The sequence below is a fragment of the Amaranthus tricolor genome, chromosome 6 (genome assembly GCF_026212465.1).
Source record: "Amaranthus tricolor cultivar Red isolate AtriRed21 chromosome 6, ASM2621246v1, whole genome shotgun sequence".
NCBI classification, from domain to species: Eukaryota; Viridiplantae; Streptophyta; class Magnoliopsida; order Caryophyllales; family Amaranthaceae; genus Amaranthus; species Amaranthus tricolor.
In genome coordinates this window covers 14498009-14517839 of record NC_080052.1, presented here as the reverse complement: position 1 = coordinate 14517839, position 19831 = coordinate 14498009, and the positions used below count along the sequence as shown (strand labels likewise).

At 37.2% G+C, this 19831-nt stretch overlaps 1 protein-coding gene and 1 non-coding gene across 2 annotated transcripts; one reads left to right on the top strand and one right to left on the bottom strand.

Annotated features, from left to right (window-relative positions):
• Window positions 1–9965: 9965 nt before the first annotated feature.
• Window positions 9966–10511, bottom strand: LOC130815577 (uncharacterized). Its single transcript, XM_057682064.1, has one exon. It carries the CDS (start codon window positions 10509–10511, stop codon window positions 9966–9968), a length of 546 nt encoding a protein of 181 aa, XP_057538047.1.
• Window positions 10512–11525: 1014 nt separating this feature from the next.
• On the top strand, window positions 11526–11632 carry LOC130816758 (small nucleolar RNA R71). The gene has a single exon (XR_009043297.1). It is a non-coding gene; the product is annotated as a small nucleolar RNA R71 (small nucleolar RNA).
• The last annotated feature ends 8199 nt before the right edge of the window (window positions 11633–19831 follow it).

The following is a 19831-nucleotide window of genomic DNA, read 5'->3' as shown; positions in this document are numbered from 1 at the left end:
AAAGACCGTTTGGTATCGACGTAAATACGACTATGAACCTTTAGTTCATAACGAATCAAAATACGACTATAACTTTACAAGTTAATAGCGAAATAATACGGCAAATGAAACGTATGCTTTCATTGCAAAACAGACAAAACTTTATATACCAAACATATTTATTCAAAACTCATTAAAAAAAATATTGTAATAATAGTTTAAAACGTGGGAATATAATGGACCGTCAGGAAGTAGGCTTGATCTAAAACCTGAGAACACGGGTGATCGTCATCACCGAAAATACGGTTCTTGCAAGAACGAAACGGGATCGGGGGCTCGAGACCGATCCGAATAACCATTACCTATTATCAAGCTACAGGATTTCACAATAATCCAGATACCATTACCTATTATCAATCTATAGTATTTCACAATAATCTGGATATAAGTATCCGTTGCCAATTCCCAAAAACGGACATTTTTCATGTCGAACATTTTATTATAAAACGAATCAATAAGTCTCTTGATTTTCTTTAAAATCAAGAATCATAACTCATTTTCATAGTACAATATTGAAAAGCTCATATTTATAAAATTTTGAACATACAAAACATAATTTTGACCCAAAAACTTGAAGCAAGGTCAAAACAAAGTTAAAGTCCAATTTGTTTCATAGCTTCTAATCCCATTTAAAAAATCTCGTATCAATACTATATCAAGACACCTTTTTAGTATTTTGGTCATAACTTCCTCATACGAACTCATATAGAGGCGATTCAAGTGGCTACGCTACCATGACTCTGAGATCTACTATTCTTATGCAGATACTAAAACCCAGAAACAATCAGAACAGCCCCGAAAATGGAAAAACAGAAAGCTTATTATCGAATTTCATGATAGCCTGTTGGTATTTCACTATTTTGAACATAACTCTCTTATACGAACTCATTTTGGGGCGATTCAAGTGCCCACGCGACCGCGACTCGAAGCTCTACAAATAGTATGCAGACACCAGAACCTAAAAAACAATCAAAACTGACCGAAAATGGCCAAAACAGAATGCTCAGTTTTTGAGCTGAAATTTCAATATCCAAATACTTAATTTCATACTAGAAACCAAATAACCTAAATAACCAATTCTAATCAACACTAAAAACAACTCAATTACTAATTGAATCCATATACTCATCTTAAATTCAAGTTGATGCCTAAAGTTGAATGAAAGACCCAAATTGAATCCACAAATACTAAACTACTTTAAAACTTTCAATTAATTCTTAAATAGAATAGTTTGTGGGTTACCTCAATCACCATTGAAGGACCTTTCAACTTTCAATCTTGAACTTCAATTAACTAATTTTTCCCAAATTAGAAACCCTAACTTGATTCTTCAATAAACCAAAAATAAAGAGGTGAGGAAGTGGTGACTGAAGTGGCGGCAAAGGTGGTGCAGCAGCTCCGTTGACGGTGGAGGGAGGCAAGAACCGGCTGCTTGCTGGCGGCACCACAGTTGGGTTCAAACGCAGCTTGTGGCTGCTGTTAGTGGGGTGAAACCCGGCTGCCGCTGTTGGTGCTGCACGAGGGGAGCAGGAGTAGTTGGAGGTGCGGTGGTTGCTCGTGGGGAGGCTCAACGTGGCTGCTAGTGAGTGAGTGAGGGAGGGCCGGCTTCACAGGGAGAAGAGGAAGGAAGAGAAAAGAGAGGGAGGGAGAAAGGTCGTGCCATTTTGTTTGTAAGGGGCACGGGGTGTGTCGATTAGAAGGTAAAAGAATGGGTTCATTTTTAGCTTTGACCCATTAAATTCTATTAAAGTCGTCTCATCGTAAGACAGTCTTATATAAGACATGCTGTAAGGGTATAATAGGCGATTTATGAAATAAGTAATTGGTAGTATGAATAAGGATTGCATTTAGGAATTTATTTTTCAATACATTATTTAAATTTATTTTTATCAAGATAAGATAGTAATCAATTAATAAAATATAATCAAAATACACTTTTATCGAAGTATTCTTTATATAAATTTTATACATTAAATAAGATATACCTCTTTCTTGAAAATGTTAACAAATGAAATACTTGAGTCAATATTATCAAAATAATAATATTATTACTCAAATTAACTTACTTAATAACCCCAATCAACTTAATAAACTTATAATTAAGGTTTATTAAATGTAGTCTATTTCAGGGGTGGTGGTTTAATGATTGCTCCACCACCCTTAGGTTGTAGGAGGGGGGGTGCCACCCCTAGTGGATAGGGTAGGGTGGCTGACAATCTTGGCAACAACAATTAGAAACAACAAAATGTAATTGGACCATGAATGATACTTTAAAAAGACCGCACATGCTGCTGCCGCCCATTCCACTCGACTCGAGTGAATTCCGCTCAACCAGTCTAGCCACCATCAGGTCCAACATTAGAAACTTCAAAAATTGGATAGAATGTGAAATTTAGCTCTGCTCGACCAGTCGAGCGGATGTACTGTACACCTAGATTGAATCCTGCTGATGATCAGAAGCTCTGGAAGTTTGAATGCACTTCACTCGACCCGAGCCAACTTTGCTCGACCGGTCGAGCGAGCTTCAGATATGTAATACTCAGAATCTGGCTCGAGCCTATTCTGGTCGAGTGGATCCATTTTGGCTTCTTTTTGGCTTGATCTTATGGCTTGGTTCATGACGCTTCACTTCTTTGAGCCCTCGGTGTTTAGGTGAGTAATGTATGCGACCAAAGGATCTAGTTTGTGCTCGGTGTTGATGATTAGATCCTGAAATGAAACAAAACACCAAAGCAACAAAACAAGCGTAAAATCCAATAAACCAATACAATAACACGTAGTTTCCTTACGCTAAACAAGCTGTTTATAGGGGTAAAAATAAAATTAAAATGTAGCTAACAAACTCCCCTAAGCCAGACCCTTGCTTGTCCTCAAGCAAGCATTGCATTATCATAAAGAGAAAAGAAAAGCGAGAGCCAATCATATATGCACATGAATGATCAAATAACAGCTATAGTCATGAATGCACAAGCCACAATTTGTCAAAAGATGTATGATAGATTAGCAAGCTATGATTATCAATTCTAAAAAATTTGAAGTGTGTTCTTGTTCTACAAATTATTCTCAAAACAAGTTGTCAAGCAATGACCTTACCATACTGAGTCTAAGACTCCCAAACCAATCACAATGGGTATAAGTGAACCTCGCTTTTGGATATGTTAGTCAAGATGAACAACCACACTATAGTTTTAAAAGTTACGCTCATTCCCTCATCCTTTGGCTCAAAGTGATGTGCGCCTCTAAATAGAGATGTCTCAAAGTTTTGCACCTCGGTACTCGAGGACTCAAAGGCTAAGACTTCACTAGAAGTAGGTGGATCGACCTAAAAGAGGTGAATTGGTAAAGGTTAGAGTAAGATGAAATGTAGAAAGGGTAAGGTTACAAAAATAGGTAGCATAACTAGTTAGTTAATCCGAACAAACCAAAATGACCCATGGTTTCACACAACTTGGGATTTATTAACTACTAATATTTTTCTATACAAATTTTTGACTTATTTTTTTTCTTTCTTTCTTTTCTTTTTTTTTTTCTCTTTTTTTATTTTTTATTTTTTATGATATAAAAACAAAGATGATATAAAAACAAACACTACACTACCAAAAGTGGGTAGTAAAATCAAAGGACTCTTAGAGTCGTACAATACCAACTAAATTTATACAATTGTGTCTAAAATTGAAATATTACCATGAAATATGCAAGTGGTGACTTCAAGAAAATATAAAAAGGCAAATGCAAGCTAAAAACTCAAGCCAAGTGTGATAAACCAACCACCAACATACCATCAACCAAACAAACTAGTATGCTAAAGAGTAAGAGATGAAGGTGAAAGAAGGTGGAAGTGAAGGGATACAAAAGAAAATGGAATGCTTGAATGAGAGATGAAAGAAGGTGGGGTATAATGTAGGTTAACAAGAGGGTAAAAAAGAAAGGGAATAAGCTCGATCCAAACTAGCAACTAGATCCATATAATCCCCAAGTCCTTCAAGTCATACCTAGTGCGCTACAAATCCACAATCTCATTAATTTACGTGAATGCATGATAAAGGCTCAATAAAATACTCACAGGTTCAAAATATGTCCACAAATACCCAAAGGTGGTGCCACAAGCCAAATCAATGCTCAGCTATTGTTTTGAAACCTCAAGGTTCACAGGATTGCAAATCAAAAAAAATTTAGAAGAAATAATCTAAACTTATCAAGGTATCATACACAAATTAAAAATATGGCCCAAAATGAAATCAAGTTAGCTACTGAAGATCAAAAATGTGCATGAACGTGATTCAAGGCATTGAAAACATAATTAAATTAAGAGAAAAAAAGTAAGTTAATTTACGAAAGTAATAAAACAGAAAGAAAATCAATGAAAGCATGCATATATACACAAGAAGAACCTAAGGAGACCATAAACACAACAGCTCCCTCAAGCCGAACTGAGCAGTGTCCTCAGTGCGACGAAAGGGCTTTAGAGAAGGTGTGAGGACTCTAGTCGTCACTCTCATCTCCCTCTTCATCCTCTTCATCTCCCTCATCATTATCTTACTCACCTGGTGGCGGTGTGTACCACGATGGGTGCACATGATCTGGGGCGATATGCCCTTGCCGGTAATGATGGTCGTATATAGATATTAGCTGTGCTGGTAATCGACCATGAATTGGTCGATCCGACTCTGTTGCACCTCTATCCGGTCAAACCCCTGATCAAAGCTGTCCATACGCAAATCTAAGCGCTATAAAGTGGCCAGGATGGGATCAGGGTCGGTATGATGGGGTGAAGGTGGGGGCGGAGGTGCTGCATGAGAGGTGCCACGAAACTTGAATGTAGAGGATGGGTCTCCTTGCTCAAATGCAGGTGAAGGGTGACGTTCCTCGTGTGTAGAAGACGAGCCACCTCGTCTCCGATGAAAGTACTGGTTGGGGAAAGCCTATTGTGATGGCCTTTCCACTGCTCGAGTGTCAGGTACCCGCCCTTCTGGTCCAAAGAGATATGTTGGACGATTGGGGTTTAAGTCGGGAAGAGCTTGGGTGGGGAAAGGGATACCTATTTGTCGGTCATGAAGCTTCCACCATGTTTAACCATTTGAAAGCTCTAGCCACTTAGATTGAACTAGGTGGGTCATGCTGATGGTGGTGGCCTCTTTAGGTAGTACCCATTCTCCTCTCCAACCAAAATGCATAGCAATTTGGGTGATGAGTCCGCCAAACTATACCGGTGTTTGAAAACAGTATTAGGTTGATTAATGGTATGGCGGAATGTGTGGACTAGAAGTCTAGCTAGGTTAAAGGTAAAACCCCATTCAAAGCAAAGGAATGAGCCTAAAATAATTAGATTGTTACTATTGGCCTTATTGGACTCAGTTTGGCCGTGATAGTGAAAGCCATGAACTTGAGCCAAATCTTGATAACAGGATAATGAACCTTTTTCAGAACTAAATTCTACAGGTTGGTCAAGTGTTCTCCTGATATTAACGGCCAAATTTGGGAAGGGTGTTGTTCATAGTCTAATCCTCCCCATATGCCGTTCAGACCAAATAAATCAGCAAGCTCAGTCGTAGTGAGCTGCCACTCAATTTCATCTATCCTAAAGTACAATGAGGTTTCCCCAAAGTCATCTTGTGCTATGGTCAAAGAACATAGAAACTCGAGGACTAACTCAGGGTATATTTCTCTATGCATATTGAACACAAAACCATGCCTATTGATCTAAAAAAATGCATAGCATACTCAAACAATCCTAGGTTTCGAAGCACATTGGCACAAATAAACCTAGTAGGATTGATAGGCCTTTCTTTAAGATTTTGAAACATATCTCGTTGATCTTCATTCCTAAAAATTATATTGAGGTAGTCCTCATCGGGTTCAACTCTTTGTGGTGATGGAGTCCTTTCTTTCCTCCTTTGCCTCCTTGGTGCCATAGCTTGTTTTGGTTGATGAATTTCCTAAAACAAAGATTTACAAGCAAAGAACACAAAATCTCTACAAAAAAGCAAAGATTAGTTAGTAGAAAGCAAATAAAAACTCAAATTTTGAATAATTTAACAACTTTTACCTCAATTCTACAAACCCTAATTTGGATGGATGTTGATGAGAATGGAGCAATGTGGATGTAATTAATGAATTTGAAGAGTGAAATGTTGATGTTGATGAGTGAATGTAGAAGGACTGAAGGATTTTAGGGCTTAGGGTTTGAGTTTTTAGTGAGAGAAAGTAGGAGGAAATGATATTTCTCGAGTGAGAAATGAGGTTTTAGTCGAGCAAAACTGAATTTAAACGCACATTATGTCAAAACTGCATCTTGCTCGACCGACCGATTTCGCTCGACCTATCGAGCGAAGTACAGGTTTTTTTGGCGTTCTGTTTTGCTGCTAATGCTACTGGAAAATTTTAGTTATTTGCTCGAGTGGTCGAGTAAATCCCCTGTTTCACTGTAGGTGTCCGCTCAACGCTCGACCCGAGCTAACCTTGCTCGGCTGGTCGAGCGGAGTGTTTTTTCAGCTAATAATCAATTAGAATACCTACAGTGCAATGTTATATTTGAAATACCCCTTTGCTCGACCCTACAACATCAGTTGTGCAGATTTCTCATTTTTATGCATATAATGAACAACCCAACTATCAAATCATGCATCCATCAACTTAATACAAGCATGCTATATAAAATATGTTACATAATAAAAACAAAAACAAGAAATAAAAGTGAATATACACAAAAACATACCAGAGTTGGGTTGTCTCCCAACAAGCGATCGTTTAAGGTCGTTAGCTTGACCGTTGCGCATTATTCATGCAAAACACGTGGGGGCTCAAGCGGCATTACCACTCACCCCGCTAAAGGCTCACTGCGCGATAGTGTTTGACACGTTGACCATTCACCTTGAATGTTTCTGCTTTCGCATTCGACAGCTCGATGGAACCATAGGGGAATACCCTCGTGATCTTGAATGAACCCGTCCAACGTGACTTTAGTTTCCCTCGAAATAACCTCAAACGGGAGTTGAATAGTAACACTAATTGTCCAACTTCAAAGCTCCTTCTGGTATGACCCTTGTAATGCCATCGCTTGGTCTTTTCCTTGTATAGCCTTGAACTCTCATACGCATCCAAGCGTATCTCATCAAATTCGTTGATATCTAACAACCTCTTCTCACCACCACACACTAGATCATAATTAAGGGCTTTGATTGCCCAAAATGCTCTATGTTCAAGCTCTACTGGTAAATGGCACGGCTTCCCATAAACTAACTTGTATGGTGTGGCTCCAATAGGGGTTTTGAATGCTGTTCTGTAGGCCCAAAGAGAGTCATCCAACTTATTCGCCCAATCTTTTCTTGACCTTGCAACCGTCTTCTCCAAAATGCTCTTGATCTCTTGGTTGCTGATTTCAGCCTTGCCACTTGTTTGCGGATGATAGCCTAGACCAATCTTATGATAAACCCCATATTTATTTAATACACATTCAAATCTCTTTTCCAAAAAATGTTGCCCTCCAGCACTAATCAATACCCTCGGTGTGCCAAATCGCAAAAAAATGTGTTTCTTGAAGAACTTGGTAACCACGTGCGCATCATTGGTAGGAGATGCAATAGCCTTTACCCATTTTGACACATAATCAATTGCCAGCAAGATATACTTATTCCCATAGGAGGATGAGAATGGTCCCATGAAATCCACCCCCCATATATCAAAAACTTTGATTTCTAGGATGTTGTTGAGTGGCATTTCATTTCTTCTTGAAATATTCCCTGTTCTTTGACATATGTCGCAGGATTTGACATAGGCATGTGTATCCTTGAACAGAGAAGGCCAATAAAAACCACAATGAAGAATTTTTGCAACAATCTTGGAGGTACTAGCATGTCCTCCGCAGGGCAGATCATGACAATGTGAGATAATAAAAGGTACTTCTTCTTGTAGAACACACCTTCTAATTATACCATTAACACAAAGCCTATACAGGAACAGGTCCTCCTAAGAATGTCTCTTGACATTATAGAAAAACTTCTTTTTCTGCTGAGATGAGTATCCATCAGGAATGATTCCACTTGCTAGATAATTAGCCAAATCAGCATACCATGAAACACTTTTCATGCTTACAGCTAAGAGACACTCATCTGGAAATGAATCATCAATCGGAGCTTCCAAACTTGCTCCACCATCATGAGTCAACCGGGATAAGTGGTCGGCAACAACATTCTTCGCACCCTTTTTATCCTTCACTTCTAAATCAAACTCTTGCAGTAGGAGAATCCACCGAATCAGGCAAGGCTTAGCATCTTTCTTCGCCATCAAGTGCCTCAAAGCTGCATCATCGGTGTGAACGATCACCTTGAACCTAACTGGTAAGGCCTAAATTTCTCTATGTCAAATACAAATGCCAAACGCTCTTTCTCTGTTGTTGCATAATTCATCTGAGCTAGATCCAATGTCTTACTCGCATAATAGATGGCATGCAACTTGTCATCCTTCCTTTGACCCAAGACATCCCTTACAGCATAGTTACTTGCATCGCACATGATTTCAAAAGGGATGTTCCAATCCGACGGTTGGATAATAGGAGTAGAGATAAGAGCCTGTTTCAATATGTTAAAAGCTTAAAGGAAATCGTTAGTAAATAGGAACGGGGCATATTTGGCGAGGAGCTCAGTTAGAGGCTTAGCAATGTTAGAGAAATCCTTGATAAACCTCCGGTAAAAACCAACGTGACCAAGGAAACTCCTTATTCCCTTAACATCAGAGAGAGAAGGTAAACGCTCTATAACCTCTACTTTTGCTTTATCTACCTCAATGCCCCTGTTGGAGATAGCATGACCTAACACTACCCCCTGTTGGAGATAGCATGATCTAACACTACCCCCTGTTGTACCATGAAATGGCATATTTTCCAATTTAGGGTGAGGTTGGTCTCTTTACACCTACGGAGTACCTTTTCGAGGTTGATTAAGCATGCTTCAAAAGATGTTCCGTGCACAGAAAAATCATCCATAAATACTTCCATAAAAATCCTCAATAAAATCAGAGAAAATGGCCATCATGCATCGTTGGAACGTGGCGGGAGCATTGCAGAGACCGAAGGGCGTTTTTCGATATGCAAAGGTCCCATAGGGACAAGTAAAAGTGGTCTTTTCCTGATCATCTGGATGGATTGGGATCTGAAAAATTCCAGATCATCCATCTAAATAGCAGAAATATGAATGCTTTGTCAAACGATCCAACATCTGATCTATAAAAAGCAAAGGGAAATGATCTTTACGGGTTGGTTTATTTAATTTTCTGTAATCTATGCACATTTTCCAACCCGTAACTGTTCTAATGGATACTGATTCACCCTTATCATTTTTTATAACAGTCATGCCACCCTTTTTGGGCACTACCTGTACGGGGCTAACCCACCTACTATCAGAGATAGGGTAGATTTTACCTGCGTCAAGTAATTTCTGAACCTCTTTTCTCACAACATCTATCATATTAGGATTCAATCTCCTTTGAGGTTCTATAGATGTGGCATGATCATCATCAAAAGTATTCTATGCATGCAAAACGATGGACTTATACCAGTGATATCATCTATTGAATACCCTATGACACTTTTGAAAATTTTAATCAATGCAATCAATTGGTCAAGTTGGGTATTATTTAATTGAGCATTAACATTTACTGGATAAGTTTCATTTTCTCCTAATTAAGCATATTTTAATGAAGAGGGAAGGGGTTTAAGATCTACCTGAGGAGGCGTGGATCTCTCCTGTTTAACTGTCACAGAAGCCTCCAAAACTGTCTCCATCATTGGTTCCATATAGAAGTCTGGTTCATCTAACAGCTTCTTCAAACTTGCGGTTTCTGAGCACCTTCCATCCTCAACTTCTTCTAAGATTGACCTCAGGGTCATCATACTGTGGATGCATAATCTCAACCCTTACTACTTCTGTTCTCTATAGTGATTCATTAGCGGGTCCTTTCATCATTGATGGAAGATGAAACTCAACGTCCTCCCCCAAGATGTTCAATGTAAGCTTGCCATTGAACACATCAAAAAAATCCCGTGCAGTCTTCAAAAAATCTCTCCCAAGAATGATAGGTATGACATGATCTTCAACAATATCCATAATCACAAAATCACAACGGACATAGAACTTTTCTATTTGAACTGGCAAATCTTCAACAACTCTAACTGGAAACCTTACTGATCTATCGGCTAGTTGTAAAGATATCCTTGTTGGCTTGATCTCCGCTTTGATCCTCTTACATAAATATAGTGGCATGATACTCACACTAGCTCCCAAATCAGCAAGTGCTTTATTAACCAAAACTTCACCAAATTTGACAAGAATGGTGAAACTCCCGGGGTAAGAATCTTTTTCCGGCACCTTGCACTCTAAGATAGCGCTGCATTTTCCTCTTAGTGTTTCTACGCCTGTTTCCGGCAGCATCCTTTTGTTAGATAATACCTCCTTTAGAAATTTTGCATAAGAAGGCATCTCCTTGATAGCATCTATGAAGGGAATGTTTATTTCAAGCTTACTCAGAATTTCTAAAAACTTCCAATATTTTTCTTTAAGCTTGCGACACGCTAATCTTTGTGGTGGGCTCCTTTCTCTTCTTTGGGACAGGTGCTGGTTGTTCCTCTTTTTCCCCCTCATCAGGTGCTTCTTCCTTTATTACCACCTCTTCTTCTTCATTATCAACAACTATAGGTGGAAGATTATAGGTGGTGTCGTTTCTTAGTGTGACTGCATTACATGCCCGGAGGAGTTTTTCTCGGTGTTGCTTGGCAGCTGTCCACTGCGTTAGGAAAGATTGCTTAATTGCTGCGTAATCTGTGCCATCTGATTATCAATGATTTTGTTGTGTGCTTGAATCTGCTGGATGGCACTAGAAGTATCAGCATTAATCTTGGACTGAGTGGCAATGAAGCTCTCCATCATGGACTCCAAATTTGATTTTTGCGGTGAGTTTTATGGTGGAGGTCTTTGAAACCCTGGGGGTTGTTGGTTATATGTTGGTGGAGGTTGGTGATATAACGGTGGGTTCAATGATGCATTGGAATTTTTATATGAAAAGTTGGGATGATGCCTCTAACCTTCATTATAAGTGTTGGAGTATGGATTGAACGGTGGCTTCCCTTGGTTGTACACTACATTAACTTATTGGCTTGATGACGATTCTGCTGCTGCACACTGTGATGGGGAATGACCTTGGATTCCACACACTTCACAAGCCTTTAGTGTGTTCCCTACACTCAACTGGTCCATCCTTCTTGACAATGCGTGGACAGAGTTTTGAATGACAAGTAATGCATCCACTTCATATTTTCCACCTTTCTTGGTATTCCTTTTATCTCTCCAATGGAAGTTCGAGGACATTTCCTTGATTATCTGTTTGGCCACCTCGGGGTTTTGGCAATCAATGTTCCTCCAGCTGCAACATCTACTAAAATATGTATCTCGTCCCTAAGACCATTGTAAAACTTCTAAATTAAGAGCCAGTCTGGGATTCCATGGTGTGGGCACTTCCTTTGTAACCCTTTATATCTTTCCCAAGCCTCATATAATGCTTCACCATCATCTTGACGGCATGAGGAGATATCATTACGTAGTTTAGCAGTATTGGCTGGTGAAAAGAATCAAGCAAGGAAAGCCTTAGATAATGCCTCCCAAGTGCGATACTTGTTTGGCCCTTCAGATCTTAACCAATCTCTTACCTCACCACGGAGTGAGTAGGGGAAACAAATCAGCTTCATTGGTTTATCAAAAATCCCCTGATATTTCACAGTGCGACACTTGTTCACGAACTCATCTAGATGGTCATTTGGATTCTCCATCTCAGTGCCGGCAAATTGACTCTGATCAATGAATTGAAAGAAAGCTGGTTTGATCTCATAGTTGGCGGCTGTGATGATTGTCTGAACAATACTCGACCCTAGGCTCCTATCAGGCATGGCATATTCCCGAAGGGATTTTGGGTCTTCTACTCACATTTTTCGTTGTTTCCTTCTCCTCCTTCTTCTCCCAATTTCAGGATTTATAGGTACAAGATTTTCTTGTCCTTGAGACCTAGTTTCCATACACTACACTCAAAAATCGGGGTAAAGTGCAAAGTGAAGAGAAAAATGAAAACAACTCAAAATGATAAAGAACAATGAACTAACTAATCAAGAAAAACAATTAACAAAGTCGCCACTCCCCGGAAACGGCGCCAAAAACTTGATTGGGACTTTACGTCCTATGATAGTAATACCGCAAGTGCACGGCGTGGCGTAGTACGTCGGCAAGTGCAAATCGAATCCACAAGGAGTGGGGGTTAAGTTAATAGTTTCTCGATCGATTAGTGTGTTCGAAAACGTATAATATGATGTTTAGAGATAGAAATAATTAAAACAAGCAATTAAAAGTACTTAATGAGAATAAAACATAAAAGTAATAAATAAGGATACAATGATCTAAAAGTAAGGATAAAATGATCAATACGCTAAGAGGCATAGGCTAGGCTTTCTCACCAAAGTAGTGTTTACTAATCCTTAACCTAAGGTCATGGATATTATGTTACAGGGAAGAACATATCATAAGTACTAATGTTCTCTCCCGAGCAACAAAAGCTTCCTAAACATACTCAACTACCTATTCTCATGGAGCTCAGCATAATTTAAGACATGAAGCACACATTCAACATTTCCAATCAAAGCATATACCTATTCTTATAGAGATTTCTTAACTTTTAAGCATAGATTATCGTTAAAAATCGACTCTCGCCCTCAATTCAATGACACTACAACATGATAGCAAAATCCATCTTAAACCATAAACAACACAACCAAGCCAAAGGTAAAGAAAGCAATTCAAACTACATACATGGTGATGATGCCTAGCCTAGGCCAAAACAAACTACTCACTCATATTCATATTGAAATTGTATAATGCAAACAAGCCAAGAATCATAGATGAATAAATTAAGCTAGAGTATCCTAAAGAGATGAGTGGAATATAAGTTGAAGAACTACAAGTATGAATATATGAAACTAAAGGCAAACAATCAAAAATAACTAAGTGACATGAATTGAAAACAACATAAGCAAGGATAGAAGTTACTCTTTTAAGCTCAATCTAAGGATGAACAAGATGAATTGATGATTCAAAGTAATACCTTCAAAAAGCTTCAATAATAGTACATCAATGGTTGAAGAATTCCAACCTGCAAAATATTATAATAAAGGATGTAGTTAAGATTGTATTTGAAAAGTAAAAATACTTAATTGAATTGAAAGGGAAATTATGCTAACACTAATTATTAATTGAAATGTAAGCAAAGCTATGAAGAATACATAGAAATTACTCAAAATGAAATGTGAAAACTCAGATCATAGCTCCCTCTTCCTCTTCTCTATTTATAGGCTTCAAAAACAAGAGAGGGGGGGGCGGGTTGGTGGTTTCATGATTGCTCCACCAATTCTAGGTTGTAGGAGGGGGGTGCCAACCCTAGTGGATAGGGTAGGGTGGCTGATAGTCTTGGTAACAGCAATTAGAAGCAACAAATGTAATTGGACCTTGAATGATACTTTAAAAAGATCGCACATGCTGCTACCGCCCATTTTACTCGACTCGAGTGAATCATGCTCGACCAGTCCAGCTACCATCAGGTCCAACATCAGAAATTTCAAAAATTGGATAGAATGTGAAATTTAGCTCTGCTCGACCAGTCGAGTGGATGTACTGTACACCAAAATGGAATCCTGTTGATGATTAAAAGCTCTGCAAGTTTGAATGCACTTCGCTCGACCCGAGCCAACTTTTCTCGACCGGTCGAGCAAGCTTCAGATATGTAATACGCAGAATCTGGCTCGAGCAATGCTGCTCGAGCCACCTTGGCTCGAGCCTATTCTGGTCGAGTGGATCTTTTTTGGCTTCTTTTGACTTGTTCTTATGGCTTGGCTCATGACATTTCACTTCTTTGAGCCCTCGGTGTTTAGGTGAGCAATGTATGCGACCAAAGGATCTAGTTTGTGCTCGGTGTTGATGATTGGATCCTGAAATTAAACAAAACACTAAAGCAACAAAACAAGCGTAAAATCCTATAAACCAATGCAATAACATGTAGTTTCCTTACGCTAAACGAGCCGTTTATAGGGGTAAAAATAAAGATAAAATGTAGCTAACAGTATCATCACATTTAATTGGAATACCTTTGAGATGAACTCCAAGATCTCAAAGCTGTTGTGCAATCCATAAGATTTGAGAACAACATGCACCAGCAGCTATGTATTCAGCTTCTGCTGTAGATATATTAAATAACCAATCATACCTCTATAAGTCTTTTGATTAACACTCTTACCATTTATGTCTTGGTCTAGACTTAGTATTGCACTCATAGGCGTATTAGCACTTTTGCATTGATCCATATTGTGATTGTTTAATAAATCTATAACATATTTACTTTGACCAATAAATATTCCATCTTTCTTTTGTTTTATTTGTAGTCCAAGAAAAAATGTTAAGTCTCCCATTATACTCATTTCAAATTCCTTGCACATAATCTGAGAAAATTCCTTGGACAAAGAATCATTAGTAGCTCCAAACAATATATCATGAACATATACTTGAACAACAAGAATATCTTTTCCTTTAGTCTTAATGAAAAGTGTTTTATCAATTTTACCTCGTTAAAAGTTATTTACAAATAAATGTGAACTAAATCTGTCATACCAAGCCCTTGGAGCTTGTTTCAAACCATATAGTGCTTTGTTTAGTTTAAACACACGATTAGGTAGATCGGGATTTTCAAAGCCATGTGGTTGTTTAACATATACTTCCTCTTGTAAGTAGCCATTTAAGAAAGCACATTTAACTTCCATTTGATATAGTTTTATATTCATGTATGAAGCAAAAGCAAGCATAATGCGAATAGATTCTAACCTTGCAACTGGAGTAAAAGTCTCGTCATAATCTATACCTTCTTCTTGATTATAGCCTTGAGCTACTAGCCTTGCTTTATTCCTTATAATGTCGCCCTCATTGAGCTTATTGCGAAAGACCCATCTAGTTCCAATAATAGTACGATCTGGTGGTCTTTCAACTAGATCCCAAACTTTATTTCTTTCGAATTCATTTAATTTGTTTTGCATAGCAATGATCCACTCTAGTTCTTGGATTGCTTCTTTGACATCCTTTGGTTCTACAAGAGAAACAAAAGCAGAAAATACACATAAACTTTTAAGAGAGGATCGAGTTTGAGTACCTTTGTTTGGATCACTTATGATGTTTTCCGGAGGATGTTAAGATGACATTCTAAGTCTTCTTCGTAGTATGAATGGTATGTAATCATTCAAGGAACTTCTTCCTGCTTCCATTGAGGAATTTCTAATTGGAGTATCTAGATCAGTACGTTCAGGAGCTATTTTCAAGTCTTGAGATTGGGTCTCAAGATTAGGTTGTGAGTCTTTAATGTTTCCAACCTGTATTTTTTCAACCTTATCAAGACTTGCTATAGTATCCTGCATGTTTTTCCTTTTATCTTCACTATGATTATTGGTATCCAATTCATCATCACTTATATCATCAAAATGTTTATTAAGGTTTAACTCTTTAAATCCTTCACTTAATATTCCATTTTCGGATTCATCAAATACTACATGTATACTTTCTTCAACCATACTTGTACGCTTATTTAGAACTCTATAGGCCTTACTATTTAATGAGTATCTAAGAAATATACCTTCATCACTTCTAGCATCAAATTTACCTAGATTATCCTTACCATTATTTTGGATAAAATATTTACAACCAAATGGTCTAAGGTAGGCTATGTTTGGTTTTCTTCCTTTAAATAACTTGTAGGGGGTTTTCTTAAGTATAGGTCTAATGAGACACCTATTTAAGACATAATTTGTTGTGTTAACAGCCTCGGCGCAATAATGTTTGGCTAATCCATTCTCTACAAGCATTGTCCTAGCCATTTCCTCTAAAGTGTGATTTTTCCTTTCAACCACATCGTTTTGTTGGGGTGTAGTGCTAAAAAGTTATGTATTATATTGTATTTTTCACAAAAGGGATCAAAGCCTAGTTGATCAAACTCTCTCCCATGATCACTTCTAATCGAAACTATTGAAAGATTTAACTAAGTTTGCATTTCCTTACAATGTCTTGAGAACGGTTTCAAGGCTTCACTTTTATCCTTCAAAAAATTAACCCACGTAAATATAGAATAATCATCAACTTTAACTAGAATTTTCTTCGGTTTAAATGAACTTCTTACTTGCTTTCCTCTAATGCATGTGTCACATGTAGGACTGTGATTTGTAGTCAAGAGCTGGAAGTCCCTTAACTAGATCTTTACTTACCAATTCATGCATGGTGTGCGTATTTATGTGACCAAGACGTCTATGCCATAGCTTTGGATCATCCGTTATAGCCTTTAAACACTTGAATTTTGAGCTGCAATTTCGTTAGTATTCAAAGCATAAACATTATCATGTCTAAGGGCGGTAATAAATGTATCTTCGTGTTAAGGTTTTTGAGAACACATTTTTCTTTATCAAAGATTACTTGATTACTTTTATCACATAGTTGGACACACTTAGCAAGTTAAATTTTAGATCTTTAACCAAATAGACATTATCAATAGTTTTAGAGGGTTTCTTACCAACTTTACCAACACCTAAAATTTGGCATTTACCTTTGTCACATAGGGTGATCGAGCCATTGCACCTTTCTTTAATTTCAGAAAATAAAGAAATTTTACCACTCATATGTCTCGAACATCCACTATCTAAGATCCACTTTTGCTTTTCCTACAAAACAAAAAAAATAACCTTTTTTAACTTTGCTTAGCCAACCAAGTGACAAATTGGGGACCATATTCGGGGTAGACCATGTTAGGTGGTCATGTCCCTTTAGGAACCCATATTTACTTTATCTGCTCACGCAATTCAAAAGGAAAGGAATTCTTAATAATATAATTGTCCTTACGTCTGTATGGACATGCAAACTTAAGATGTTCTTCTTTGCAACAAAAGGAGCAAGTAGGTAAGCGTCTATGCTTGTATGCACTCTTAACAAATGTGGTTTTACTCTTATATTTATGTGTAGCATTATAATAACCGATACCACGTTTATCATTACATCATTTTTCTCGTGAAAGCATTTTAGTAAATTTATATTCGGAGTCATTTAGCTTTGTTAAGGGTTGAAACTTTTCTCAGACTCATGTCTCAGTGTCTTGAGCTCAGATTCAAGATCATTATTTTCATTCTTAAGATCAATGAGCCTTTTCATTTGGCTGAGATTTTTTTCTTTCAAGACTCTGACAGTCTTTTCAAATTTTAATGTTTCAGCCTTAAGCGATTCATTTTTCTTTATAAGGTCTTCACAACCTTCGGTATAGTGATGAATTCTATTTTCTAAAATATTTTTCTCATCTTTTAAGATCTTTTCAATTTGAAACATGTCAAAGAGAGCTTTAACTAATTCGTCTTTAGAACAAGAGTTAAGAAAGTCAAGTACCTCTTTATGATTTTTATCTAGATCATCATTTTTGTCATCATTAGCCATAAGACATAAGTGAGCTTGACCATCTTCACTTTCGGATTCGGTTGATCCTTCGGAACCACTCCATGTAGCAACCATTGCTTGTTTCTTCATGTTTTTCTTGTAAGATTTCCTTTTCTTCTTAGGGCATTCCTTTACAAGATGTTCTGTAGATCCACACTCAAAGCAAGCAAATTTTTTAGTTCTAGAATTAGAGTTAGAGTTCGAATATTTACCTTTGTTTTTAGATTTAAATTTTTAAGTCTTTTGCGCATCTTCATGATTCCTTCTAGACCTCTTGTGATCAAGGCAAATGGATCTTCCTCATCATCACTTTCTTCATCATCGCTTGAGGATTCATGATGTTTATTTTCCTTTAGAGCAAGATTCTTCATGGATGGTGTTACATCACATTCTCCATCATCATGTAGGGTAAGTTCATGAGTTGTGAGTTTTCCAAGAAGATCGTCAAGTGACAGAACTCTCAAATCCTGAGCTTCTTCAATGCCGGTGACTTTTGAACCCCATTTGGATCTTGGAAGACACCTCAAAACCTTTCGGACTTATTCTGCATTAGTAAAATTTTTACCAAGAGAATTCAAACTGTTAGTTAATTAGTGTAAAAGGAGTAAACATTTCATTAATATTCTCATCCTTTTTCATCTTGAACATTTTGTATTGATGCATGAGAATGTTGATCTTTGTTTCCTTTACTTGACGTGTTCCTTCACATGTCACAACGAACTTATCTCATATTTCCTTAGCACTTGTGCATGATGAAACTCTATTGAATTTGGTACAATTTAAAGCATAACAAAATTGATTCATTGCCCTATAATTTTTTGATACAGATTCCAAATCACTTTGTGAGTATTCGGATTCGGATTTTACCACATCATTTCCTTGAGCGTCCTTTTTCATGGGTACCTTAGGTCCTTTAGTTATCGTGTCCAAAGTTTTATATCTTGATCAATCACAACATCTTCATTAAATTTTTCCAATGAGAGAAATTTGTTCCACAAAACAAAGGAGGCCTAGAGCACGAATGACCTTGAGCAAACAACCCTTCTCCTATCGGATCCATCACAAGATGTTAATCTTTATATGTGAAACTCAGCTCTGATACCAATTGAAAGTTGATAGGAGTTTGAACACTCTCTAGAGGGGGGAGAATAGAGAGTATGCCCGTTTAAAATTTTTGTCTGGAAGGTTAACTCTAGAGCTTGTGAGACCTTTCGAAACTGTTTTCTGGAACAGTAGGTCGATTGATAAATTTATAACGTAAGTGCGAAAATGAACTTAAACAATAACAAATGATATGTTAACAAGGTTCGGTTCTAAACAACCTACTCTCCGTTAATAGGTTCTCTTCCAACCCGTAGGATTCAACGCCTTTTATTAATGAACTTTAAGACAACCTAAGCTAGAAGATCTCTCTATCTTCTCTCACCACGTTTTTTCCCTTGAAGAACGTCTTACAAGTTCCCTTAATAAAAGCACAAATCCCAATCTCACAATAGAGATTACAAGTTGAACACTTTAAAAAGTATTCCAAGGTTTGGCGTATTAAACAATGAAAATTCTAACTCTTTTTTAACACTAAATCCCATTACAAATGTAAGAGCTAGATGAACTAAGAATTACAACACTTTTTGAATGTTTAGAGAATAATAGATCTTAATTAAACAGAGAAAATTGTAAGAGAATGTTGCAATCTTAATTCTTGAAAAAAGCCTTATATTTATATATGTCACGCCTCAACATATCCTTGTAGAGCAAGAAAGCTTCATCTGTCAATTTCGTTGATCTGGTTAATCTGTGCCATTTTTCAAGATCTTGAGCTTAACCTCAAACTGACGTTGCACTGACAGCTCATATAATTACGTCATTGTGTGCTATATTTTGTTATTAACAACCATTGTTGTTCTGCCACGTTAGAACTCATACAACATATTGAAACTTCAGCAAAAACCAAATAATACAACGTGTAAATATTATTCAAATTTAATTCCTATTTTTAACATCAATTTAAATTGTCTTTTCCTGTTTTCAGTATGAATTTAAATTGTCATCTTATTTGTAGGAAAGCCTGTAATTAGTATAGCTTAACAACTTATTTAACTTCAAATATTCAATTATAAACCGTGTAATAAGCTATTCAACGTGTAATGTATTCAAACATTTAAATATCTTAAGCACACGTTTAATTTAAAACTTAAATTTAACATACAAATATAATTCAAGTATTTCAACATCTTGAACATACATTTACTTAATTCAAC

What these genes read in the sequence shown, in the direction of transcription:
- LOC130815577 (XM_057682064.1), bottom strand. Translation starts at nt 10,511, where the DNA reads ATGCCTTCTTATGCAAAATTTCTAAAGGAGGTATTATCTAACAAAAGG.